At 42.9% G+C, this 27,956-nt stretch overlaps 3 protein-coding genes across 3 annotated transcripts in view; all 3 read left to right on the top strand.

The window, feature by feature from the left end:
- LOC310941034 (NACHT, LRR and PYD domains-containing protein 3-like) overlaps positions 1-27,956 on the top strand; it is a gene marked incomplete at both ends in the record, with an annotated part of 313,773 nt that overhangs the window by 154,449 nt on the left and 131,368 nt on the right. The gene's annotated exons all lie outside the window — the stretch shown is intronic.
- On the top strand, positions 221-27,947 carry LOC310940542 (extracellular calcium-sensing receptor-like; the record flags this gene model as incomplete). Its single annotated transcript, XM_083905531.1, has 10 exons — positions 221-307; positions 846-982; positions 22,670-22,964; positions 23,058-23,144; positions 23,339-23,608; positions 23,705-23,911; positions 23,979-24,254; positions 26,526-26,753; positions 26,839-26,962; positions 27,037-27,947. 10 exons carry the CDS (start codon positions 221-223, stop codon positions 27,945-27,947), a joined length of 2,622 nt encoding a protein of 873 aa, XP_083761657.1.
- Positions 15,462-18,185, top strand: LOC310940543 (vomeronasal type-2 receptor 26-like; the record flags this gene model as incomplete). Its single annotated transcript, XM_083905532.1, has 3 exons — positions 15,462-15,668; positions 17,077-17,200; positions 17,275-18,185. The coding sequence occupies 3 exons, from the start codon at positions 15,462-15,464 to the stop codon at positions 18,183-18,185; spliced, it is 1,242 nt and encodes a 413-aa protein (XP_083761658.1).

Below are 27,956 nucleotides of genomic sequence, written 5' to 3'. Positions count from 1 at the left end.
TTTGGGGAGTCCCAGCCACTTCCAACTCCGACTCTTGACTGGCTTCTCTGACACTGTTCGTATGGACTCCTTGCCCACGTAGAATCGGTGTTCCATCAGCTTCCCTTTGGCGATAGAAATGGTCCTGGACTCGGCTTTATTTCCATCCGGGCCCACTCGCTGTTCTCCTGCAGCTTGCCTAGTACACACCTTGGTTGTTGTGAGGATGGTCATATCGTCCATGAAGGCCCTGATGGGAGGGAGACAAAGACAAGGTTTGAGCTTCTGCCCTCATACTGACAGGAACGAGGAACCTTTCAAGGTTCAGGTAATTTAATGATTTCTATGGGGCACTTTGTTGTACAATAGCAATGACCACATACAATCTAAACCTGTCAATAACATAAATACAATCCCAAATTCAAATACATTTATAGGGAGTCTTAAAAGGCAGCAGGGCCTTTTTTTCTGCATTGTATCTGTGGTGAGATGGAATCGACAAACTCTCACTGTGCTAGGCTATTTTCCCATGGATTAAAGTTTACAAAGCATATCCATGTGACTAAAATACTGGACAACAACAAACACTGATGTTAAACTCAAGTGAAAGGTAAAAAAAAATTTAAATAACACATGACGTTGCTGAGGACCTGCCCCTACAGCTTGTTATTCTGCCCTGATAGGTGATGTGAAAGAATAAACATTGTCATAAGTCAATAAAAGATGATGTAGTAACTGAACTCAGTAAAGAGATGAACCAGAGCAAAGTCATGAGGGTATTTTTAGATATCAAGTTGCTCTTGCTAATGTTGTACTGCTGCTTATTCTCTGCTGTGTCCTCCTCTCTTTATTCCTCCTCTTGTCAGTTACAGGGACAATTTAATCTAAATGGGATGCACAAAACTGGAGATGTGATTCTAGGTGGACTTTTTGCAAACCACTTCTTTTCTACTGATCCTGACCTGACTTTTACCTCAGAGCCACAGCTGCCTACCTGTTATGGGTGAGTCTGACAGTATCCATAGTTGTGAAACATGTAACTTTACATAGTTACTGTATAAAGTAAATGGAATAGAAAACATGTCTATGTTTGTGTTAGTTTTAGTGTGGTGGAATTCAGACATGCTCAGACCATGGCCTTTGCTATTGATGAGATCAACAGAAAGTCAAACCTGCTGCCTAATGTGACTCTGGGATACAGTCTGTATGATAACTGCGTCCAAGTAGGAATTGGATTTCATGCAGCACTGACCTTAGTCAGTGGTCAAGAAGAGCAAGTTACATTAGAGGAGAACTGTGTAGGAACTCCTCCAGTCCTAGGGATTGTGGGTGATCCTATCTCTTCAAATTCTATAGCCATTTCTACAGTCGTAGGTTTGTACAGAGTGCCTATGGTAAGTTTTTAAGTCTTCCCCTTCATAACGGTGACTAATTAAAATATTATTTTATTTATTCATTTAATGGAGATCTGATAGTTGAGTTATCAACCATATATATTTAAAAATATTACAACTTTTTTACAAGAAGTGGTCTGCTCTCTTTGCAGGTGAGTTATTTTGCCACATGTTCCTGCCTGAGTGACAGAGAAAAGTTTCCATCTTTCTTTAGGACGATCCCGAGTGATGCTTTTCAGGTGAAAATGTATCTACAAAAAGAAAAGAGTGTGTCACCAGTCATGTTATATGTTTCATTGACAGAGTTGTGTGGTGTCAGATATACAATATATATATATACAGATATATAACACTTAAAGAGAGTGATTATGAGTCTATGATGAACCTGTTGAGCAGGATTTCTAGTAAAGATGATTCCAGCCTGTGCACTAATCCCTCTGCTCTGTGTCCACATAGGTGAATGCTATGATTCAGATTCTAAAACACTATGGTTGGACTTGGGCAGGTCTGATCATCAGTGATGATGAGTATGGAGTCCACGCTGCCCGATCCTTTCACTCTGATCTGGGTCCAGCTGGTGGAGGTTGTCTGGCTTACACAGAGATTTTGTCTCAGGGTGATGACCCTGCTGAACTACGGAGAATAGTGGATGTGATGAGGAAATCTACAGCTCGGGTGGTGATTGTGTTTGCACATAAGAGTCGCACGATTAACTTCATGAAAGAGGTCAGTCATCAAAGAGATGTGTTGCAAAAAAAAACGTTTAGCTTCTGAAAAACAAATGTCATGAATGTTTCACCTTTAAATAGTTAAAGCTGTTGTTGGGATGGTTTTAGATTAAGATTTCTTTTACCTGGGAAAAATTCAAATTTGACTGTAATACAATACAGGTTTGTGAATGACATGAAGTGTGGAAACTACATTTTACTTTCCTGGTATGGAAGTGTTAATTTATAAACTAGTTATAATACAATGTACAGGTGGTGAGGCAGAATGTGAGAGGCCTGCAGTGGATTGCCAGTGAAGTCTGGACATCAGTTGATTTGTTCCAGACTCCTCACTTCATGCCGTACCTGAGTGGAACACTGGGCATCTCCATCCGTCGAGGAGAAATTTCAGGACTCAGAGACTTCCTGTTACAAATACGTCCTGATCTACATCACAACAACACAGATGGAAACAGCATGGTCAGAGTTATATAATATACTATAATAACATACTGGCAATATTCTGGCATTCATTTAAAGTTGAACTACATTGCAGGTGAATCAGTTTTGGGAACACACATTTCAGTGTAGATTTGCACCACCTCCAGCAGGTTGGGTGGAAGCTGGAGGAGAATTATGTACTGGACAGGAAGTTAGAAAGAATGTGGAGAATGATTTCCTGGATGTTTCAGACCTCAGGTCAGAGTATAATGTGTATAAGGCTGTGTACGCTCTGGCGTATGCTCTTGATGACATGCTGCAGTGTGAGCCAGGGAGAGGACCTTTCAGCAACAACACCTGTGCTCATTTACAAAGACTGGAGCCATGGCAGGTGAGATAACAGTTTATAATCAACTCTACATTACATCTTTTGTATTTCTTCATGATTGGATTAAACTTTAAGAACTTCATAGATTGATAAATAAAAGCATCTCACGTTCTCTGTCCAGCCAGGAGAGTGGATTGTAATATCAAGTCAAAGTGTAACTATACAATAGTAGTTTGATGCGAGGAAATGATTTAATTGAAATAATCAAACAAATGTTAATTCCATCCTAACCAAATCCAACCAAATCATTCCTTAGAACTGGTAACAGCTGCAGCCAAAGGCATTGTCTTCAAGTTGTCAATTATCATTTGCAAATTCTATCAACTTTGGTACAAACTCTCACTTTGACTCAAAAGCAAATTCCTTTTAGGTCAACAAGGACAAATTATATGTAAAAAAAAGTGTCAATCTGTTGGTCAGCTGAGCAAAACTATTGCTGGGCATAATATATGTACATATATAGATATCTTTTTTTTGTCTTGTTTTCCCTCTATGTCTGATTCTATTATCCAAAGCTTGTGCATTACTTGGAAAAAGTCAACTTCACCACAACATTTGGTGATCAAGTGTCATTTGATGAAAATGGTGATGCCTTACCTGTGTATGACATCATGAACTGGGTGTGGCTCCCTGATGGAAGGACTAAAGTTCAAAGAGTGGGTGAGGTTAAGAGATCAGCCTTCAAAGGTGAAGAACTCACACTGGATGAAGACAAAATCTTCTGGAACTTTGAATCCAAACAGGTTAATTCTTAATTGTAAGTTAAGTAAGTAAGCTTTAATTCAAGATTACACTGACCCTCTTTTTTGTCAATGGAAAGTCTGGACATTGCATTGCCCTCACAATGACTGTTCCATAAACAAAGCTGAACAGCTAGTTTTCTGATGTTCATTAACCTCTTACTGGGGGCAGCGAAGCACGTAGCAGCAAACGCATCATAAAGCCATGTCTAACTTTAAGAAACATGGACATGCTGCACACCCACAGAAAAGAAACTCGAATAAAAGCTCATAAAATCATTCTTGTGTTGACCAACACAGTTAAAAGACCATTGATCAAACCAGCAGGAACCAAAAACACAATAACACTGTAAACATAGAAAGGCGGCACTAAAGAATCAGCATGATTATGTAAACAAAAAAAAGTGAGAGAGGAGATACATTATATCCTATTTCTACAAGTTAACCTAGTTCGCTGGTGTCCTAATAAACATGTCTGTGACATGCTTTGGTCAAAATACCTTGAAGCAGCAGTTCAATCACCTGCCAAAACAGCCCTGTTCAGAACGCTCGCTTTTGAGTGCCTGTGTCTTTAAATATGCAAATGAGACACAGGGAACTACATCAGCTGACTCTAGCTGGCACATTGCCGTCATATATAAAATGTAAATCCTCTGAGGCTGGGAGTTTGTGTAGAACTCTGTGTCTTTAAATATGCAAATGAGACACAGGGAACTACGTCAGCTGACTCCAGCCGGCACATTGCCGTCATATATAAAATGTAAATCCTCTGAGGCTGGGAGTTTGTGTAGAACTCTGTGCTGCACTGTGCAGCCAAGAATAGAACACTTTGCAGACTTCTGCTCTTCCGGATACTATCGCCCTCGCCTGCACTCTCGTGTTTTTTAGGGACAAAGCGGAGCTCCCTGAGACAACAATTTCAGGAATGTCTCATTGTGATGTAGCAATGATTGCAGAAGTCAACATTGCGTGTTTTTTCCCCTGTTATACAATGATTAAAAAGGTGTTTTTCCATAATATCCCTGCTTTAAAGATGATATTTACTTTAAAATGCAATGTTTTTGAGGGCAAGGAAAAAAAATCCTTAATTTATGCGGTGTTCCATCTGCATTTACTCTGACACAGTGGCAATTGCAGAGATATACTCAATTTAGTTTGGGCATGTCATTTTCGAACAGGGTCAGGGAAGAAGAGGTTAAAGAGACACTTAACACAAAGTAAAACCAGCACAAGATACAAAAAGCAATCAGAATCATGAAGTGAATAGTTGAGGTGTTAAAAGGGCAGCAAAGTTATCAACCCAAGGTACAGAAGCAGATGAAACAGACCAAGTTTGAAAAGTGTATTGCTAAATAAATGGGGAGCAACTAAATCAAGCAGGGGCATTACACAAACAGTGGATTAAATGAAATGTAATGAGTAGTTCTGACAGAGAATTTGTAACGACTGGGGATACAGACAGGATAGGACCCAAATGCACGACAACAAAGGTAGGAGAGTTCACAGTTCTTTAATGCAGTCCAGAAACAGGTTCGGTACACAGGGTGACAAGGAGTCCAGAAACAGGTTCAGTACACAGGGTGGCAAGGAGTCCAGAAACAGGTTCGGTACACAGTTAGGTCAAGCAGTCCAGGCAACAGTACAAATCCGATAGGCAGAAGGTAATATCCAAAATCAAGGCAGGCAACGATCATACACGAGGAGGGACACAGGAAAAACGCTGGAATGAAATCTACACACAGAGGCTCGAAGACAGACTGGCACAGAAGGGAGGAACAGGCTGGGTTATATACTGACAGGGGAGTGAACTAATTACACACAGGTGGAAACAATCAGGGGCGTGTTCAGACAATCGCACATGGTGCACAGGGGGAACCAGGCAGGCATGCAGGGAGCAGGGACCAGGAAGTGAAATGCTGGAACGATAGGGAAAGGGATTGGATTACAAAAATAGAACAGGAAACACAGACACAGAGACAAAATGTGACAAGACAAAAAACAGAACATAACTTAAGACCTGACGAACGTGACAGAATTGGTGTTTCCATTCTGAGAAACAGGAACAAATGTGGGTTGTCACAAAAGGATGACACCCAAAGTGTAGTGACAATGCTACAACTATTGATTTGGGCGAAGTTGGAAGCTGAGATCTGGATATTTGGGCAGAGCAGGAGTGAAGTCTTGATATGATGATAAACTGCAGGTGTGATGTTAAGGGGGAACTTCAGGATATAGGTCAGCCATGCTCACTGAGCAGAAAACAGAAACGGAAAGGAAAGAAACACAGGGAAAAAAAGGAGGAGAACCCAACCTTACCAATAGCTTCATACATTTAAAGGTGTACATTTAAAGTTATGTACGGTTGGTTCTTGATGCTGTTGTTGATGCAGGCATTGAATCATTAACATAGTTCTCCATGGCCTCTCTTTCAGGGGCAGACATGGAATACAGAGGGAGTTAGAGGGAGAGGTGCCAGGAAGGAGGTCAGTGGCACATGAGTAGGGCCAATGAGGAGGCAGAGAGGTGACCATGGCTTTGCTAGAAATGGGCAGAAGTTGTAGGATTCGGTGGACAGCCACACAATAGATGTCAGATTAAGAATCTGTGGAGTGAGTGTGGCGCTGCGAGGAGGCATGCTTGGATCAGGTTTGTTGATGGGATGTTCCCCAAAAGCAGATGTATCTGGTCTCCCAGTTAATGTAGGGATTTAGGACGGCGGAGCCAGGGATAACTCAAGAGAAGCAACAGGCAAGGAGAGATGTAGAACGAGATGTTCTCAATGGTGTTGCTGGACAGACAGCAGCATTGGAACCTGGGTGGTCTGGTGCCTGACTGTGCGGACTGTGTGGATGAGGCCGACTTGTCAAACCAGGCTTCTGGAGCCCTAACTGCTGAGCCAAACCCTTGTCAATGGTGCAAGCATTGGCAACAGCATCAATTGGAGTCGCAGGGGTGTGGTCTTTGGTTATGGGGAGTAGTGTCCTTGTTGAGCTCACCAGTACCTTCCAGGTTTTGGAGGTCATCCAGATATTCAGCTTAATGACAGTGTGAAAGTAGAGGGAACCTCATGGGAGACCAGCTCATATTTGGCATATTCTGACAGGCCATGGAGGAAGGTGTCGACCAGGTTGGCAGAGTTCTGGTTACTCAGACTGGCTTTGGTGTGGAAGTCAGTGAAGTAATCATCTACCATCCTGTCCCCTTGCTGCATGCCTACTAGTCCCTGTTCAGCCTCTGAACCAGACAACCCCAAGTCATAGCAACTTTCTCTGTGGACACGGGAGATGCGAAAGTATGGAGGATCCCTCATCATATCCAAAAACAAATTCTGATATTTCTCCACACAGCCTCCTCGGTCAGTGTGCAGTGAGAGTTGTCCTCCAGGTTCCCGCATGGCCAGAAAGAAGGGGGAACCTGAGTGTTGTTTTGACTGTGTCCCTTGTTCTGAGGGAAAGATCAGCAATACAACTGGTGAGTGCAAACTTTTAAACACCACAGTTCAGAGATGTTGTATAAACATGTATCTCATCACCCTCTTTTCTCAGACTCCATGGAGTGCACCAGTTGTCCAGAAGATTTCTGGTCCAGCCCCCAGCGTGACCACTGTGTTCTTAAGAAAACAGAGTTCCTCTCCTACCATGAGCCTCTGGGTATCTGCTTGACAACCACCTCACTGTTGGGCACATTTGTATGTGTTGTTGTTCTGGGCATCTTCATCCTTCATCACAGCACACCTATAGTTCGTGCCAACAATTCAGAACTCAGTTTTCTTCTCTTGGTGTCTTTGAAGTTCTGTTTCCTCTGCTCGTTGCTCTTCATTGGACGACCCAGATTATGGACTTGCCAACTAAGACATGCAGCATTTGGCATCAGCTTTGTGCTTTGTGTCTCATGTATCCTGGTGAAAACCATGGTGGTTCTGGCTGTGTTCAGGGCCTCCAAACCAGGAGGTGAGTCCAGTCTGAAGTGGTTTGGTGCTGTGCAGCAGAGAGGAACAGTTCTGGTTCTGACTTCTGTTCAAGCAGCAATCTGCACTGCCTGGCTTATCTCTGCTTCACCAGTGCCTCATAAAAACACCCAGTATCACAGTGACAAGATAGTTTATGAGTGTGCAGTTGGGTCCACAGTTGGTTTTGCAGTTTTACTTGGTTATATTGGTTTACTGGCTGTCCTCAGTTGTTTGTTAGCTTTTCTAGCAAGGAATCTTCCAGACAGTTTCAATGAGGCCAAACTCATCACTTTCAGCATGTTGATCTTCTGTGCAGTGTGGGTGGCCTTTGTCCCTGCTTACATCAGCTCACCAGGCAAATATGCAGATGCAGTGGAGGTTTTTGCCATCCTGGCCTCCAGTTTTGGCCTCTTGATGGCGCTGTTTGGACCTAAATGTTATATAATCCTGTTGAGACCAGAGAGAAACACAAAGAAAGCCATCATGGGCCGTGGCACCACAAAGTAAAACTGTCAGCACTGCTCTTTTTCTTATTACAATACAAGCAATAAAGAAATTGATTCAAAAAAGTAAATAATTCTCCTTTACATTTTTCTTTAACCACTATTTTTTAACTCTGGTAGGTGATGTCAAAACCAAGGCACATACACATATATTTAATGAAGAGGTAAACTACAAATCAAGATGGAACTTGACAAGGAACCTACGACAAGATGGCTGAATCAAAGATAACGTCTTGATTGTTGCTGTGTTTCTTTAAGGGCCTCTTTTGTAGGATGAGGTGCCAGGTTAGATGATAGAGCTGAGAGCTAAGAAGCATGGACATCACTAACATCATATTAACCTAAATCTCGACATAACACTGTGTGTAAGCGAGTAAGCTCAATACAACATTTCATAAAGTCTATTCTTTGGCAAATTGTGTGATGCTATGCTAAGTCCTTAAAAGATGCAAGAAGTGTCCTTTTGAGGTGCTGTCTGTTTGAACTATAGTTGGTTGACTGTGATTCTGGTGTCTCTTGTTCAGGTTTCCCCTTACAAAGTTAGCTAGCTGGAGCTAACTTGACTAATGATGCCTCTGCTTGGAGATCGGCAGAGAAGGTTCTCTTGCTGCTGGGAGCTTGTTTATCTCTGTACTGAAGGATCCCGGTCAATCTCAGAATGCAATTAAAAATCCTCCTGCATGCCTTCAAGGCCATCAAACAACCTCACCCCTCCGTATCTCTCTGACCTCCTCCACATCTCCATCTCGCCTCCACACCTGAACCATGCAACATCTCTGGAATGCCTTCCTGGCCTCCAGTTTTGGCCTCTTGGTGGCGCCGTTTGGAACCAAAAGTCATATAATAATTGCAAGGCAAGAAAGAAACAAAAGAAAGCCATCATGGGTCGTGGCACCACACATTAACACTGTTGGCTCTCTGTCTGATCTTATGTATTTTTGTATTGAGTCATAAAATATATATATATTTTTAAATACATTCAAATAGTACAGTGAAGTTCAATGTCATTTTAATTCTGATTGGATTGAACGATTGCATGAAGACTGATGTTCGTATTTTATCGTGATATATTTATGCTGATGTCGTGATATATTTGTGCTGATGTTGAGATGTTGAAACTAGAAACAGCTGAGGTTGTAAAGGTGGTTTCATTCAAAGAGCAATTCTATAAAATAGTCATTCATTTATCTGTGTTTGTGTCACAATGACATTTGAGTTGATGAAGTTCTGGGGCCGTATTTATCGAGCGTCTTACCCCGGATTTCCACCAGGCGCGTTACAGCAGCGGAACTACAGCGGCGCGGTTTTGCTTCGTCCTCTGCCCCGCGTCAATCAACACCGGGTGCGTTAAGGCAGCACAGCTGTGCCGTGGGAGCCAGCGGTATTCGCAGAAGATGACGTGATAATCCTGAACGGACGCGAGTTTGTGAGATCCCGCGATAGACTGTGTGTATAAAGGAAACAACAACAGCTTCTTTTCATTCTCCGACGTGGAAGAACTGTTGATCTGGTGTCATAAATGATTTTATGTTTCTCCACTTCAACAGTCAGTCTCTCGTCGTACATTATGACTCTCCGAGACGGTCTGATTAATTGACTGTTGACCTGGTAGCACCGATTACGACTCAATGTTGATGTGAAGTTGAGACAGGCTGTATGACCTGCGTATTGTGTTTTATTTTGAAAGGGGGGCGGAAGTGTTTTACTTTGATTCTGTGTTGGACTTGCTGTCTGGTGCGATCTGCTCTGTTGAGCATGACGGGCGAAAAATAGAACTGCTACCTATCAATAGCGCTGCGGCGACCGTGCCACTGACGTTCCGCTGCTGGTTTATCAACTTTCTTAAGTCTAAGAATCACTCCTACTCTCCCAGATATTCTAGAGACCTCCAGAGGTGTCCTAAGTGGTTAGGAGTTGCCAGCAGGGGATGGCACTGAGGAGAGAGAGACGTGCCCGAACATTCCGGAAGCGGTAGGATGTCCTGGCTATGTATGATGAAGAGCAGCTGGTATCGCTTAGACAGAGCGCATATTGTTTTTGTTTTGATGATTTGGGGCCATCACAACCATCAATTTCAGAATTGTTATGGAAACAATAATAGCCCTTACTACTCTACACCTCGTCATGCATTTCATTGACTTCCCAACTACACCCCAGATAATTCAGAAGAAGCAAACTGCATTCATGCAGGTAGCTGGCTTCCCTGTCGATGGTACACATGTAATGATCATTGCTCCAAGTGTGGACGAGAGTGTGTATGTTAACAGACAGAGGTACCACAGCATCAGCACGCAAGTAGTGTTTGATGCAGACTATAACATCTTGGATGTGATGTGTTACCCAAGTGGCCTGGGTCCACCCATGAAGAACGGATACTAAGTGAAAGTGGCCAGAAGCAGCTTTTTGAGAGGCACATTGTGCCACCTGGGTGTCACCTAATTGGGGATAAAGGATATCCTTTACGTCGCTGGCTTCTTACCCCTTTTCAGGTGCCAGAGACACAAGCCCAAATGAACTATAACGGGTAAGCCCGACAAAATGCCTTATTGTTTTAAATAAAACAAAAAAAATGTTTATATAAATATATGGTTTAATAGGAGGGTTTATTCTTGTCTCAGGGCACACAAAAGCACAAGAAGTGTGGTGGAGAGAGGGATTGGCCAGTCCAGGCAGAGTGTGCCGTATCATTATGGCATGTGCAATACTGCACAACATTTGTAAGGAGTGAAATGTCCCGCTCCCACCAGCAGACGATGATGAAGATGAGGGAGGAGATGGAGACGCGAGGCAGATTCCAGCAACCAGTGCTGGAGCTCTCTCTCCCAACCCAAGGAATGGGAAATTCACCTTGGTGGAGGACGATGATGGAGGACAGTCTGGATAATGTCCTCCTCTGTCCCACCTCCTCCACCGAGACCAGCGAGCGGCCCAGGACAGAGCCAGCCCTCCTGACCTGCCTGTTCAATTTCTTTCTGTCCCTGTCCGTGCTGCCTGCTCCCCAGCAAACCACAGCGCAGTGGATGGCAGAGGCCACCCCAGAGTCATAAAAAGTCCGTAGTAGAGGTCTGCACACACGGAAGGACCTCAGTCTCCTCAGGAGGTGGAGGCGACTTTGACCCTTCTTGTATAGGGCGTCGATGTGAGTGTTTCAGTTCAGTTTGTTATTGAGGTGAACAACCAGGTACTTGAAGCTGTCCACCAGCTCAATGTCCGAGCCCTGGATGCTCACCGGTGAGTGTGGTGGGGTCTTTTTCCTGAAGTCAATCACCATCTCCCTCGTCTTTCCAGTGTTCAAGCACAGGAAGCTGCTCTCACACCAGTCCACAAAGTCCTTGATGACCGACCTGTACTCCAGCTCGTCCCCCCAGACACACAGCCAATAATGGCTGAGTCATCGGAGAACTTCTGGAGGTGACAGCTGCTGGAGTTGTAGGTGTAGTCCGAGGTGTAGAGGGAGAAGAGGAACGGTGAGAGCACCATCCCCTGAGGCGCCCCGATGCTGCAGATGGCCGCCTCACATACTGCGGCCTGTTGGTGAGGTAGTCGGTGGTCCATGCAGCCAGCTGTGTCCCCCACACCTGCGTCCTCCATCGTCCTCCACTGCAGCAATACTGTGATTTTTAATAAACGCTGTTATTAATGTTCTGTGCTGTGGCTTTTAATTTTATAATCTCTAAAATCGAACATTAAAAGTTTTAAAATACCAAAGGTCAAATAATAATTAATAATAATTAATAAAAATGTCTACAAAGTCGGTTGGGATTTATTTTGGGCCCTGCCCCTACAGCTTCACTTCCTCCTCTGCACTGATGGGTGGTGTTACAAGTTGAATCAACATGTTGCAAATCAATAAAATGTGTTGATATTGTAATAAGACTGCACTCAGAAAAGGAGATGAGTCAAAGCAAAGTCATGAGGGCATTTTTAGACAGCAGTCTCCTCTTCCTAATGTTGTATTTCTGCTTCTCCTCTGCTGTGTCCTCCTCTCTTTATTCCTCCTCTTGTCAGTTAAAGGGACAGTTTCATTTAAATGGGATGCACAAACCTGGAGATGTGATTCTAGGTGGACTTTTTATAATCAACTTAATTTCAGCTGATCCTGACCTGTCTTTTACCTCAGAGCCACAGAAGTCTGACTGCTACGGGTGAGTCTGTGAGGGAAACAGCACAAAGCTGATGAAAAGAAAGTTGAAAGACTGTATGTGTGATTAATGTAAAATACTTAGTGTGTATAAACACATACATATATGTATGTATGTTTGTGTATATACACATATATATAATAAATAATAGCCTTCACATTTTGTTATGATGTTTTAACTTTAACTCAGTGGAGAAACATGTAGCTTTGTACTGTTACTATTTGATTGTAAACACTTGTGTTATGTTGTTAGTTTTACTGTTAAAGGATTCAGACATGCTCAGACCATGGCCTTTGCTATTGATGAGATCAACAGAAAGTCAAACCTGCTGCCTAATGTGACTCTGGGATACAGTCTGTATGATAACTGCTACCAGCTAGGAATTGGATTTGGTGCAGCATTGACCTTAGTCAGTGGTCAAGAAGAGCAAGTTACATTAGAGGAGAACTGTGTAGGAACTCCTCCAGTCCTAGGGATTGTGGGAGATGCTTCCTCTGCAAGTTCTATTGCCATCTCGAAGGTCTTAGGTTTGCACAGAATGCCTCTGGTAAGTTTTTATGTCTTGCAATGTGATCACAGTTTGAAATTTAAATGAAGCTGCAACATGAAGTGTTAAACATTAGAAAGTTAAGAGTCAGCAGGACTTTTAAGGATACATGGTGTGTTGTTTTGCAGGTGAGTTATTCTGCCACATGTTCCTGCCTGAGTGATCGACAGAAGTTTCCTTCTTTCTTTAGGACGATCCCAAGTGATGCTTTTCAGGTGAAAATATATCTACAAAAAGAAAAGAGTGTGTCACCAGTCATGTTATATGTTTCATTGACAGAGTTGTGTGGTGTCAGATATACAACACTTAAAGACAGTGATTATGAGTCTTTGATGAACCTGTTGAGCAGGATTTCTAGTAAAGATGATTCCAGCCTGTGCACTAATCCCTCTGCTCTGTGTCCACATAGGTGAATGTTATGATTCAGATTCTAAAACACTATGGTTGGACTTGGACAGGTCTGCTCATCAGTGGTAATGATTATGGAATCCACGCTGCCCGATCCTTTCACTCTGATCTGGGTCCAGCTGGTGGAGGTTGTCTGGCTTACACAGAGATTTTGCCCTGGGGTGATGACCCTGCTGAAGTGAGGAGAATAGTGGATGTGATGAGAAAATCTACAGCTCAGGTGGTGATTGTGTTTGCAAATAATCTCATGAATGACCTCATGGAAGAGGTCAGTCCTGAAAAAAATATGTAGCAAAAACAATTTAGCCTTTAAATAAAACAGATTTCATGAATTCTATTTCACATGTCATTTGTTAAAGCTGCTGCTAATGTTTAAGAGTAAGATTACCAAGACAAATTCAAATTTAACCGTAATCCTGGTCCAACTCTAGGTTTGTGTGTGTGACATCAACTGTGGAATGAGATTATAGATTACAGATTATAGATTATATTTTATTGGTATGAAAGTATGAATTCATGTTATAATATAATGTACAGGTGGTGAGGCAGAATGTGACAGGCCTGCAGTGGATTGCCAGTGAAGCCTGGTCATCAAGCACTTTACTTCATACTCCTCACTTCATGCCGTATCTGAGTGGAACACTGGGCATCGCCATCCATCGAGGAGAAATACCAGGACTCAGAGACTTCCTGTTACAAATACGTCCTGATCTACATCACAACAACACAGATGGAAACAGCATGGTGAGAATTTCCCTCTGATCTTGTATTTTTCGGAAAAAATATATAAACACTGTAATGAATTTAAGATGAACTACATTGCAGGTGAATCAGTTTTGGGAACACACATTTCAGTGTAGATTTGCACCACCTCCAGCAGGTTGGGTGGAAGCTGGAGGAGAATTATGTACTGGACAGGAAGTTATAGAGAATTTGGAGAATGAATTGGTGGATGTTTCAGACCTCAGGTCAGAGTATAATGTGTATAAGGCTGTGTACGCTCTGGCGTATGCTCTTGATGACATGCTGCAGTGTGAGCCAGGGAGAGGACCTTTCAGCAACAACACCTGTGCTCATTTACAAAGACTGGAGCCATGGCAGGTGAGATATCACTTTGCACTCAACTCTACATTTCACTCAATTCTTTCATATTTTATTTGGAGTGTGAAGTGTTGGATAATGGAAATTATAGACCAATTTCTACTTCTGGGATTAGGCAAATTGGACACTCAAAATTGACCATAGGTGTGAGTGGATGGTTGTTTGTCTCTATGTGACCCTGTGATGGACTGGTGACCTGTCCAGGGTGTGACCTGCCTTTAGATCTATGTCAGCTGGGACTGGCACCAGAGCCCCCCGTGACCCTCATGTGGTGGATAAAGCTGTAGAATATGGATGGATGGATCCTACTTCGGGTATTCTTTATACAGTGAAATTTAGTGTATAGAAAGTAGGGATGCACCGAAATGAAAATTGTTGTCCGAAACCTAAAACTGTTATTGACAAAACACAAACACCGGCCGAAAACCAAATCACATAAAGAAATTATGCTGTATCATTGTTTTTTCATCTAATTCTGTTGTTATGGCTGGGACTGTGTGTACTTTACTAAAGTCAAGGCATTGCAATTATATATATAGATTAATATTCATGCTTCAAAGAATAAATCAATTAAGAATTTATGAAAATATTTAGGAGGATTTCATCAAACATATCAGACAATGAGGGTACATGCCCCTCATCTGGGGCAGGCAAACAAGCCTTTTTTTCTGCACTGTGGGAGAAGAGCTTCCTCCTCAACCTCTACAAGGGGAAAGGTGAGGCCTTGGGGAAACTATAGGGGCCACAAGCTCACGGTTCACGTCATGAAGGTACTGGAACACGTGTTGGACTCAGCCATCCATAAAATGGTGAACATTGACGATCTTCAATTTGCCTTCGTGCCTGGTATAGGCACCACTGATGCCATATTCATTGTGTGTCAGCTACAAGAAGTTCATTGCTGTAAATATACATTTTTACTTTGCCTTTGTGGATCAAGAGAAGGCCTTTGACCGAGTTCCCAGAAGGGTACTGTGGTGGGCACTGAGAAGTCTTGGTGTTGAGGAGTGGACTGTGAAGTTGATCCAGGCCATGTCAGGAGCCATGTGCGCATCAACGGACAATAAAGCGACCCTGAGAGTTCCCTTACACCTTTGACCTGATAATCATCGCAGACTCCCTGGAAGAATGCATCGCAAGGTTGAAGGCTTGGAAGTCGGGAATGGAACGCAAGGGCTTACGGGTTAACATGAAAAAGACTAAGATCATAATATCTGGCCAGGGTCTGAACAAACTGAGATACTGGTTCCTTCCCAAGCCAAACCACAAGATGGTCGCCCTACAACACAAGTCACAGTGGACGAGGTGGTGCTGGACGTGGAAGCCAGCTTCTGTTACCTCTGGGACATGCTCTGTGCTGGTGGCGGATGTGAGCTTGCCGCCACTGTCAGATTTAAGGATCTCCTGCCCATCCTAACATCCAGGCACCTACCCTTCAGAAACCCGTGGCAAGGTGTTCAACTCCTGCATACGTTCAGATATGCTACATGGGAGTGAAAGTTGGGCCCCAGCCACCTTGGACCTCTAGCGATTGCGCCACAAAGACAGATCCATCAATAGATGAATAGATTGATGTGACCCCTTCGGCTACCCTACTTGCAAGACTAGGTGTTGAAAACATCACTTCAGTGCTGCGATCAGTGCCAACTCCGGTGGTACGGGCATGTTGAACAAGCCAGCAGCTGCATCAACGCCATCACCAAATTGCAGTTGCCAAGCAACAGAGGTCGTGGTAGACCAAGGAAAAACTGGATAGAGTGCATCAAGAGGGACACCAAAGTGTGCAGCCTCACCAGTGTGGACCCACTGGACAGAGCCGCCTCGAAACATAGTGTGAATACTAGCCGACTGCTGCCTACCCCTGTGTCAGGGACCTCCGCAGCAGTATAATCAAATACTGGGTACTACTACTACTACTACTGCTCCAGCGCTGTACTCCTCTCCATCTCCTAGCAGGCTCTCCGTATCCAACGCAGCCTGGATCATTTCTCTACACACTGTTTTATCCCCTCGAGTACAGTCGCTATGAAGTGCAGAGGATCCGAGTAGATCTCAGTAAAACGTTTTGACAGACAGCGCACTTATTGTTGCACTCTCTGGTCTCAACCTTTGTGTAGAAGACGCTTTAGACGCCAAAGAGAGAGATTGTTCTCTGGTGTGAAGTGAATGTTGCGGGAAGCTCATAATCAGCACCATATGAAGCCAAGTTTAGCTTTCGCGCAAAGAGACTTTCCAGCATTAAATAGGTGCTCACACCGTGTACTCACATCTTATTGCAATTGTTTTATTGGTGTTCAAACTGATCTTGGACAGACTCTAAGCTGGAATAGACAGGCGCGTGCTGGCCGCAGTCATCACAATACCCATTTTCGGCCAAAATGTTTTGGTGGCCAAATTTCCGATGCATCTCGAATAGAAAGCAGTCTACTTTAAATGATTTTTCCCCTAATCTGGATTTTCATAGATAATGTATTACATGGAAAAAGTCAGCTACACCACAACATTTGGTGATCAGGTGTCATTTGATGAAAATGGTGATGCCTTACCTGTATATGACATCATGAACTGGGTGTGGCTCCCTGATGGAAGGACTAAAGTTCAAGGAGTGGGTGAGTTTAAGAGGTCAGCCTTCAAAGGTGAAGAACTCACACTGGATGAAGACAAAATCTTCTGGAACTTTGAATCCAAACAGGTAACTTCTTACTTTTTCAGATGACCATCTCTTTCCCTTAATCATTATAGATGAGTCTAACAGACACTGATGTTTCTCCACACAGCCTCCTCGGTCAGTGTGCAGTGAGAGTTGTCCTCCAGGTACCCGCATGGCCAGAAAGAAGGGGGAACCTGAGTGTTGTTTTGACTGTGTCCTTTGTTCTGAGGGAAAGATCAGCAATACAACTGGTGAGTGTAATCTTTTAAACACCACAGTTCAGAGATGTTGTATAAACATGTATCTCATCACCCTCTTTTCTCAGACTCCATGGAGTGCACCAGTTGTCCAGAAGATTTCTGGTCCAGCCCCCAGCGTGACCACTGTGTTCTTAAGAAAACAGAGTTCCTCTCCTACCATGAGCCGCTGGGTATCTGCTTGACAACCACTTCACTGTTGGGCACATGTATCTGTGCTGTTGTTCTGGGCATCTTCATCCATCATCACAGCACACCTATAGTTCGTGTCAACAATTCAGAACTCAGTTTTCTTCTCCTGCTGTCGCTCAAATTGTGTTTCCTCTGCTCGTTGCTCTTCATTGGACGACCCAGATTATGGACTTGCCAACTAAGACATGCAGCCTTTGGCATCAGCTTTGTGCTTTGTGTCTCATGTATCCTGGTGAAAACCATGGTGGTTCTGGCTGTGTTCAGGGCCTCCAAACCAGGAGGTGAGTCCAGTCTGAAGTGGTTTGGTGCTGTGCAGCAGAGAGGAACAGTTCTGGTTCTGACTTCTGTTCAAGCAGCAATCTGCACTGTCTGGCTTGCGTCTGCTTCACCAGTGCCTCATAAAAACACCCAGTATCACAGTGACAAGATAGTTTATGAGTGTGCAGTTGGGTCCACAGTTGGTTTTGCAGTTTTACTTGGTTATATTGGTTTACTGGCTGTCCTCAGTTGTTTGTTAGCTTTTCTAGCAAGGAATCTTCCAGACAGTTTTAATGAGGCCAAACTCATCACTTTCAGCATGTTGATCTTCTGTGCAGTGTGGGTGGCCTTTATCCCTGCTTACATCAACTCACCAGGCAAATATGCTGATGCAGTGGAGGTTTTTGCCATCCTGGCCTCCAGCTCCGGCCTCTTGGTGGCGCTGTTTGGACCTAAATGTTACATAATCCTGTTCAGACCAGAGAAAAACACAAAGAAGGCCATCATGGGTCGTGGCATTGGATCATAGCAACTGCAAGAGACCACATTAGTCAATTCTAGCTAAAATGTACACACACAAATGCAGCTAAAATAATGTTTTCATATAAATTTCAATATTATGTACATGAAAAAAATAATAAATGGTAATTGTATTTAAATGTAAAATAACTATGACTATTCTCTTTTCCATCATGCTATTAAAGTCTATGTATGGTTATGATTCTTTTGATGCCCTGCTCAATGTGTAGATCATTCAGATGCATCAATTCTCTCGCCTTAGCAGCTCCTCAGCAGCTCCTCAGCATTACATATAAAGACAGATGAAGGAGAGTGGCCTTCAGTTGTTTGAGAAACTGACATTTCGGGGCTCCTCGGGATCTTGTGCCATGTTCAAGTTGCGAGAACAAGATCTGGCGGGGGAGGCGGGGGAGGCGGGTTGCGGGCATTCTCCTGACGTGTCCTGCCCAGTGGAGGCGGTATCGTGCCATGGTAGTCTCAATGCTAAGGAGCTTGGCTTGGAGAAGGACAGTTTCATTTGTGACGAGATCTTGCCATTTGACCTTCAGGATAGCACAGAGTTTCTGCTGTTGAAAACGCTCCAGCTTTTTGATGTCGCTTCTGTACAGGACCCACACCTCAGAGCCATAGAGGAGGGTAGAAAGAACGACCGTGATTTTTGTATGAAGGTTGAGGTCGTGGTTAAGGAAGACACGTTTTCAGAGATGATGTATGGCTCACTGTTCACATGGAACACTATTATGTCCATTCATGATTTATTTATAAAATGCAGAAGTTTGAATATAAATACCTAAAGTGCTGATAACTCTTGATCTGTGGGAGCTTTCGAAAGTAGGGACTCAGATGTGCCTGCCAGTCGTGGGTCTTTACTATCACTCTGCCATGTGCCGTTCCAACAAGCTGCGGAGTATAGAGGCGACTTTCAGGAGAGCTGTGTTCCACTATCTGTTTACAGCAAGAACCACAATGAAAATAATTATTTTACTTTTCCATACCATTCCATTCCATTCCATTACATATTGCACTATTGTATAGAAATATATATAATATATAATTTTTACACATACCAAGAGCCTTAGCCGTCCATGTATAGACGCCCCACTGAGGCCTTGGACACATGGGTTGGCAGCAACTTCACATGCCAATCCTTATGCCCAGGATTCTGGAAAAAAAAATAAAAAAATACTTGTTTCAGATCATGGTTCGTGTTAACAGGCACATTATCACTGAATCAGTATAGATAGATCAGTAGTATTGCTTGAATTATGTGTGAATGCCACACCTTTATGTGCATGAATGCACGTGTAATTAACACATTCACCACACATTGTGTTAATCATGTGTGATTCATGCATGCAAAGGTGTGGCATTCACACATCATTCAATGCATGTTAGGTTTAGAACACAGGAGTTGAACTGAACCTGCGGGTGTACAAAATCTCAAAGAGGGCCGTGACATGCTCCTCTAACGACTTATAATACACTCATCTAACCGAACACAAGTTTCGAAGTGCGTATTATTTTTAACACACCAATAGTGAGCTAGCCAATCTCTGGTATAGCTAATAACCGTTATGGCAACATAATGCATCATTCTCATTGTAAGAATACAGTGCCGAGCTAGCGAGCTAAGCAAGCTAGCAAGCATAGCTAATAACAATGTAGCCAAACGGCGTTCTGAAACACACAGTAGATTATTAAAAGACAGCGTCCCTATGTGCGTCTGTATGTGACTTTGAATGAATACTAACATAACATAGATTAACAACGTTAATGAAAACTCACCCCATAAGAAACTGAAAGGTATTCCGGCAGACTTCAGTGCCTCCGATCAGATAAGAGGTCCGGGTGTGCTTCCTTTTCGTCGCAGTTTTACATCTGTTCGCCTCCAAATGTCCAATGAGATAGGAGATAGAGCGGTGCTGGCGTCACGTCATCATCTCAGACAACTACTGTGTCTGTCCTGCTCTCTTTCAGCCGCTGAATAATCCATCTGTTTATTTGTTTTTGTGACGATGAAGTCTGCTAACACGTTAGCATAAAGATCGCTAGCTTAAAATGTCAGTCCACACATTATGCTTTCTCTGTCCTTGTGAAGAAGCTCAGCCACAGCTGACTTATTCTCCGGTTTTCTTTGCCTTCCTTTGTCAAACAAAGCTTTGATGATGACTGCTTTGATGATAATCACGATTTAATTTCGCACTGCACTGCACACACAAGTAACTGCTGGAACTTTCCAGACTCTCTCGCTCTCCCCCTCCCTCTCTCGCTGTACGCGCATATTAATTAGCCATGTGTATTCTCCGTGATCGTCAGCTGATTGGCTGAAAAAGCAACAAAAGCTCTGGAATGTGAGATCACCACACCCAAACTAGGAGTGATTCACAGAGATAAAACAACCTTAATCAAAACATAAAGTTTATGGTTTTAAGACCCACAATACTGTGATTTGAAGCATGTAGTGGCTCCTTCAAAACTTCAACTTGTTTTGCGCTTTGCCGACTTGTTCTCGCTTGGTCCGTGGCGGGTCACATATTGATTTTCAGTCAATTCTGTTATTAACCTCTTCTTCCGGGGGCAACCGTGATTATGTAAACAAAAAAAACATGTGTCAGCTGGACAGTGGAGACCCCACAGATTCCAGTGGTACCATTTTTATCACTCTTCGACCAAGATTCACGGATCCAGGCCCCAAATAAGAGTAAAACAACTGACTTTCAAGAAATACAGGCAGAAATGTTGTCTTACCTTTGCTGTTTATCAAAACAAGTTATTTCCATCAAAACAAAACCACTTCTAATGAAGAACTACACTTTCCAGCATGCTTTGGGAACAAATCCCGTTCTGATTGATCATTACAGAGCGACATTAGATCGTTCTGATTAGAGAGAGGTGAATGTCCGCACAAATGCATTTACGTCCTTTTGACTCACTAATGAAGTGATTCACACGCATTTGGAGACCGGGGTCTGATTCTACCGGTTTAGATGTTTAAAATGAGCTGTCAATCACCCTAATTGACCAAGGTAAGCCAGAGCTATGGCGCTGCGTAACTGAAGACGCTGCAGAGTCACAGAGTTGTTATTACGCACCGCACAGGAAGCATCGATTAAGTTGTTTGTAAGTTGTTTTAAAAACAAGTTCTTTTTAGACCTGTGGTGACATATAAGTCAAATTAAATGGGTTTTTAATATTTTGGTACCTAAGAAATCTCAAATGGCACAGATGGTGCCAAGCTGTGCCAAAAGTGAGAACGCCTAGACATCTCTTTAATAAAACCTCTGTAATTTCACTCTGCTTCATTTCAACAGCATCCGACTTTGCACAGCTCATGTCCACATGTTGTTACATGACCTCCATGTGTTTTTAAGCTCCTGCTGCATATTTTAAAGGTGATATTTCCCTTTAAAATACAACATTTTTTTAGGCGAGAGAAAAAAAATCCTTCACTTATGCTGTGTTCCATGTACATTTACTCTGACACACTCTGGAAAGTGTTATCTTTATTTTGATACCAAGATAATTCACATAGAGCTTGTAACTGCAGAGATTTACTCTATTTAGTTTGGGCATGTCATTTTCGAGCAGGGACTCCAAAAAGAGGGTCAGGGAAGAAGTGGGAATGTTCTGTGCTGTGGCTTTAAATTTTATAATTTCTACAATCGAACATCAAAAGCTGTAAAATACCAAAGCTCAAATAATAATGAATAAAAATGTCTACAAAGTCAGTTGAGATTTATTTTGGACCCTGCCCCTACAGCTTCACTTCCTCCTCTGCACTGATGGGTGGTGTTACAAAATGAATCAACATGTTGCAAACCAATAAAATGTGTTGATATTGTGATAAGACTGCACTCAGAAAAGGAGATGAGTCAAAGCAAAGTCATGAGGGCATTAGACAGCAGTCTCCTCTTCCTAATGTTGTATTTCTGCTTCTCCATTGCTGTGTCCTCCTCTCTTTATTCCTCCTCTTGTCAGTTAAAGGGACAGTTTCATTTAAATGCGATGCACAAACCTGGAGATGTGATTCTCGGTGGACTTTTTACAGTTAATTTCATTTCAGCTGATCCTGACCTGTCTTTTACCTCAGAGCCACAAAAGTCTGACTGCTACGGGTGAGTCTGTGAGGGAAACAGCACAAAGCTGATGAAACGAAAGTATAATAGACTGTATGTGTGATTAATGTGAAATACTCAGTGTGCGTATACATATACATATACATATACATATACAGTACCCTAGTATATATGTATATATATATATATATATATATATATATATATATATATATATATATATATATATATATAGTATAGTTTATATATACCATTTAAGTCATGTTAAGTTTTCCTCTACATTGTGTTATGTTTGAACTATTTATCTGACTGAATTCATAACATGTAGTTGTGAAACATGTAGCTTTGTATTGTACCTATTTAACTTTTTTTTAATTATTATTATAATTATTAGTAAACCCTTGTGTTATGTTGTTAGTTTTGATATTATAGGATTGAGACATGCTCAGACCATGGCCTTTGCTATTGATGAGATCAACAGAAAGTCAAACCTGCTGCCTAATGTGACTCTGGGATACAGTCTGTATGATAACTGTGTCCAACTAGGAATTGGATTCCGTGCAGCACTGACCTTAGTCAGTGGTCAAGAAGAGCAAGTTACATTAGAGGAGAACTGTGTAGGAACTCCTCCAGTCCTAGGGATTGTGGGAGATCCTTCTTCTACAAGTTCTATTGCCATATCCACAGTCTTAGGTTTGTACAGTGTGCCTCTGGTAAGTTGAAATAAATTAAATGCATGAATATAACAATCACGTTAAAATAATTTTTACAATGTTGAATGAAAGAAAGTCTGAATTGTTTTGCAGGTGAGTTATTTTGCCACATGTTCCTGCCTGAGTGATCGACAGAAGTTTCCTTCTTTCTTTAGGACGATCCCAAGTGATGCTTTTCAGGTTAAAATATATCTACAAAAAGAAAAGAGTGTGTCATCAGTTATGTTATATGTCTCATTGACAGAGTTGTGTGGTGTCAGATATACAACACTTAAAGACAGTGATTATGAGTCTTTGATGAATCTGTTGAGCAGGATTTCTAGTAAAGATGATTCCAGCCTGTGCACTAATCCCTCTGCTCTGTGTCCACATAGGTGAATGCTATGATTCAGATTCTAAAACACTTTGGTTGGACTTGGGCAGGTCTGCTCATCAGTTCTAGTGATTATGGAGTCCACGCTGCCCGATCCTTTCACTCTGATCTGGGTCCAGCTGGTGGAGGTTGTCTGGCTTACACAGAGATTTTGCCCCGGGGTGATGACCCTGCTGAACTAAGGAGAATAGTGGATGTGATGAGGAAATCTACAGCTCGGGTGGTGATTGTGTTTGCACATAAAAGTCAAATGATTAACCTCATGAAAGAGGTCAGTCCTGAAAGAGATGTAGGACCAAAACTATATTATACTTTACTGGTATGTACTAAGTATGAATTCATATACATGTGATGATGCAATGTCCAGGTGGTGAGGCAGAATGTGACAGGCCTGCAGTGGATTGCCAGTGAAGCCTGGTCATCAGCTGATGTACTCCAGACTCCTCACCTCATGCCGTACCTGAGTGGAACACTGGGCATCTCCATCCGTCGAGGAGAAATACCAGGACTCAGAGACTTCCTGTTACAAATACGCCCTGACCTACATCACAACAACACAGATGGAAACAGCCTGGTGAGAATTTCCTTCTGATTTGAGAAAATAATAAACTGGCATTCATTTAAAATGAACTTCATTGCAGGTGAATCAGTTTTGGGAACACACATTTCAGTGTAGATTTGCACCACCTCCAGCAGGCTGGGTGGAAGCTGGAGGAGAATTATGCACTGGACAGGAAGTTATAAAGAATGTGGAGAATGATTTCCTGGATGTTTCAGACCTCAGGCTAGAGTATAATGTGTATAAGGCTGTGTACGCTCTGGCGTATGCTCTTGATGAAATGCTGCAGTGTGAGCCAGGGAGAGGACCTTTCAGCAACAACACCTGTGCTCATTTACAAAGACTGGAGCCATGGCAGGTGAGATATCAGTTTACACTCAACTCTACACGAGTGATGCATATGACATATTATGCAAAATCAACTTTTTAATCATTTAAATCCTTTTATATTTGGTACTCTGGAGGCCCTATCAGTCTTTAAAATGTGAAAAAAGATGACTCACTCATGTTTTTGTGGTCCTCCTCAGTCTAAGTACATGAGATAAAACACGCAATGTTGACTTCCGCACTCATTGTCATGTCAAAATGCGCTACATTCCTGGAATTGTTGTCCCCTTTAATTCTTCATATATCATTTGGAGTGTGAAATGTATTATAGACAAAATTCTACTTCTGGAATTAGGCAAATTGGACACTCAAAATTGACCATAGATGTGAGTGGATGGTTGTTTGTCTCTATGTGACCCTGTGATGGACTGGTGACATGTCCAGGGTGTGACCTGCCTTTAGATCTATGTCAGCTGGCACCAGAGCCCCCCGTGACCCTCATGTGGAGGATAAAGCCATAGAATATGGATGGATGGAGCCCACCTCTGGTATTCTTTATAGAGTGAAAATAGGGTGGAACCAACATGAAAATTGTTGGCTTAAACCTAAAACTATCAATCACAAAACGCTTGGCCGAATACTGAAACCGAAACACAGAAAGAAATTATGCCAATTTTGTATCATTGTTTTGTCATCTAATTCTGTTGTCATGGCTGGGACTGTGTGTAATTACCTCACTAAAGTCAAGGCATTGCAAATATATATATAGATATATAGATCAATATTCATGCTTCAAAGAATAAATCAATTAAGAATTTATGAAAATATTTAGGAGGATTTCATCAAACGTTTCAGACAACGAGGGTACATGCCCCTCATCTGGTGCAGGCAAATAAGTCTTTTTTTCTGCACTGTGGGAGAAGAGCTTCCTCCTCAACCTCTACAAGGGGAAAGGTGAAGCCTTAGACTGGGCAACTAGAGGGGCCAAAAGCTCACGGTTCACGTCATGAAGGTACTGAAACGCGTGTTGGACTCAGCTATCCGTAAGATGGTGAACATTGACAATCTTCAGTTTGCCTTTGTGCCTGGTAGAGGCACCACTGATGCCATATTCATTGTGCGTCAGCTACAAGAAGTTCATTGCTGCAAATATACGTCTTTACTTTGCCTTTGTGGATCGAGAGAAGGCCTTTGACCGAGTTCCCAGAAGGGTACTGTGGTGGGCACTGAGAAGTCTTGGTGTTGAGGAGTGGACTGTGAAGGTGATCCAGGCCATGTCAGGAGCCGTGCACACGTCAACGGACAATACAGCGAGGAGTTTGGTGTTGGAGTGGGGGTGCATTAAGGATCGGTCCTCAGTCCCTGCTGTTCATTCTTGTCCTAGAAGCTCTGTCCCGTGAAATCCACACCAGGGTACCCTGGGAGCTCCTTTACACTGATGACCTGGTAGTCATCGCAGACTCCCTGGAAGAATGCATTGAGGGCTTGGAAGTCAGGCATGGAATGCAAGGGACGTGACATGAAATAGACGAAGATCATGATATCCGGCCAGGGTCTGAACAAACTGAAGGACACTGGTTCCTTCCCATGTGGAATCTCCTGCCCATCCTAACATCCAGGCACCTACCCTTAAAAGGTGGCAAGGTGTTCAACATGAAAATGCATTTCCATGTTGGAACTCTCCGTATCCAACGCAGCCTGGATAATTTCTCTACACGCTGTTTTATCCCCACATCCAAGTAATGATCTTTATGAAGAGGACTGAGTACAGTCGTGATGGAGTGCAGGGGATCCGAGTTGATCTCAGTAAAACGTTTTGACGGACAGCGCACTTACTGTTTTCACTCCCTAATATCAACCTTTGTGTAGAAGACGCTTTACTGCTGCAATTAATGGAATAACATCTGCCACAGATGCATCAGATGAGCTGATCTCTTTAGTTAACTGCTCAAAGAGAGAGAATGTTCTCCGGTGTTAAGTAAATGTCGCGGGGAGTTCATAATCAGCACCGTATGAAGCCAAGTTTAGCTTTTGCGCAAAGAGACTTTCCAGCATTTAATAGGTGCTGTTCCACTGCACCTATTAGTGCAGTGGAACAGCAATATCGTTTTATTGGTGTTCAAACTGATCTTGGACAGACTCTTAGCGGGAATAGACAGGCGTGTGCTGGCCGCAGTTTTTGCATGCGTCATCACAATATCCTGTTTCGGCCAAAATGTTTTGGTGACCGAATTTCTCTTATAGAAAGCAGTGTACTTCAAATGTTTTTTCCCCCCTTTGTCCCTAATCTGGATTTTCATAGATAATGTATTACATGGAAAATGTCAACTTCACCACATCAAGTGGTGATCAAGTGTCATTTGATGAAAATGGCGATGCCTTACCTGTATATGACATCATGAACTGGGTGTGGCTCCCTGATGGAAGAACTAAAGTTCAGAGAGTGGGTGAGGTTAAGAGGTCAGCCTTCAAAGGTGAAGAACTCACACTGGATGAAGACAAAATCTTCTGGAACTTTGAATCCAAACAGGTAACTTCTTACTTTTTCAGATGACCATCTCTTTCCCTTAATCGTTATAGATGAGTCTAACAGACACTGATGTTTCTCCACACAGCCTCCTCGGTCAGTGTGCAGTGACAGTTGTCCTCCAGGTACCCGCATGGCCAGAAAGAAGGGGGAACCTGAGTGTTGTTTTGACTGTGTCCCTTGTTCTGAGGGAAAGATCAGCAATACAACTGGTGAGTGTAATCTTTTTAACACCAGAGTTCAGAGATGTTGTATAAACATGTATCTCATCACCCTCTTTTCTCAGACTCCATGGAGTGCACCAGTTGTCCAGAAGATTTCTGGTCCAGCCCCCAGCGTGACCACTGTGTTCCTAAGAAAACAGAGTTCCTCTCCTACCATGAGCCTCTGGGTATCTGCTTGACAACCACCTCACTGTTGGGCACATGTATCTGTGTTGTTGTTCTGGGCATCTTCATCCATCATCACAGCACACCTATAGTTCGTGCCAACAATTCAGAACTCAGTTTTCTTCTCTTGGCGTCGCTGAAGTTGTGTTTCCTCTGCTCGTTGCTCTTCATTGGACGACCCAGATTATGGACTTGTCAACTAAGACATGCAGCATTTGGCATCAGCTTTGTGCTTTGTGTCTCATGTATCCTGGTGAAAACCATGGTGGTTCTGGCTGTGTTCAGGGCCTCCAAGCCAGGAGGTGAGTCCAGTCTGAAGTGGTTTGGTGCTGTGCAGCAGAGAGGGACAGTTCTGGTTCTGACTTCTGTTCAAGCAGCAATCTGCACTGTCTGGCTTGTCTCTGCTTCACCAGTGCCTCATAAAAACACCCAGTATCACAGTGACAAGATAGTTTATGAGTGTGCAGTTGGGTCCACAGTTGGTTTTGCAGTTTTACTTGGTTATATTGGTTTACTGGCTGTCCTCAGTTGTTTGTTAGCTTTTCTAGCAAGGAATCTTCCAGACAGTTTCAATGAGGCCAAACTCATCACTTTCAGCATGTTGATTTTCTGTGCAGTGTGGGTGGCCTTTATCCCTGCTTACATCAACTCACCAGGCAAATATGCTGATGCAGTAGAGGTTTTTGCCGTCCTGGCCTCCAGCTCCGGCCTCTTGGTGGCGCTGTTTGGACCTAAATGTTACATAATCCTGTTCAGACCAGAGAAAAACACAAAGAAGGCCATCATGGGTCGTGGCATTGGATCATAGCAACTGCAA

The sequence above is a fragment of the Microchirus variegatus genome (genome assembly GCF_963457635.1).
Source record: "Microchirus variegatus genome assembly, chromosome: 19".
In the NCBI taxonomy this organism is placed as follows: Eukaryota; Metazoa; Chordata; class Actinopteri; order Pleuronectiformes; family Soleidae; genus Microchirus; species Microchirus variegatus.
Note: the sequence above shows the minus strand (reverse complement) of the source record. Positions and strands in the feature narration are given on the sequence as shown.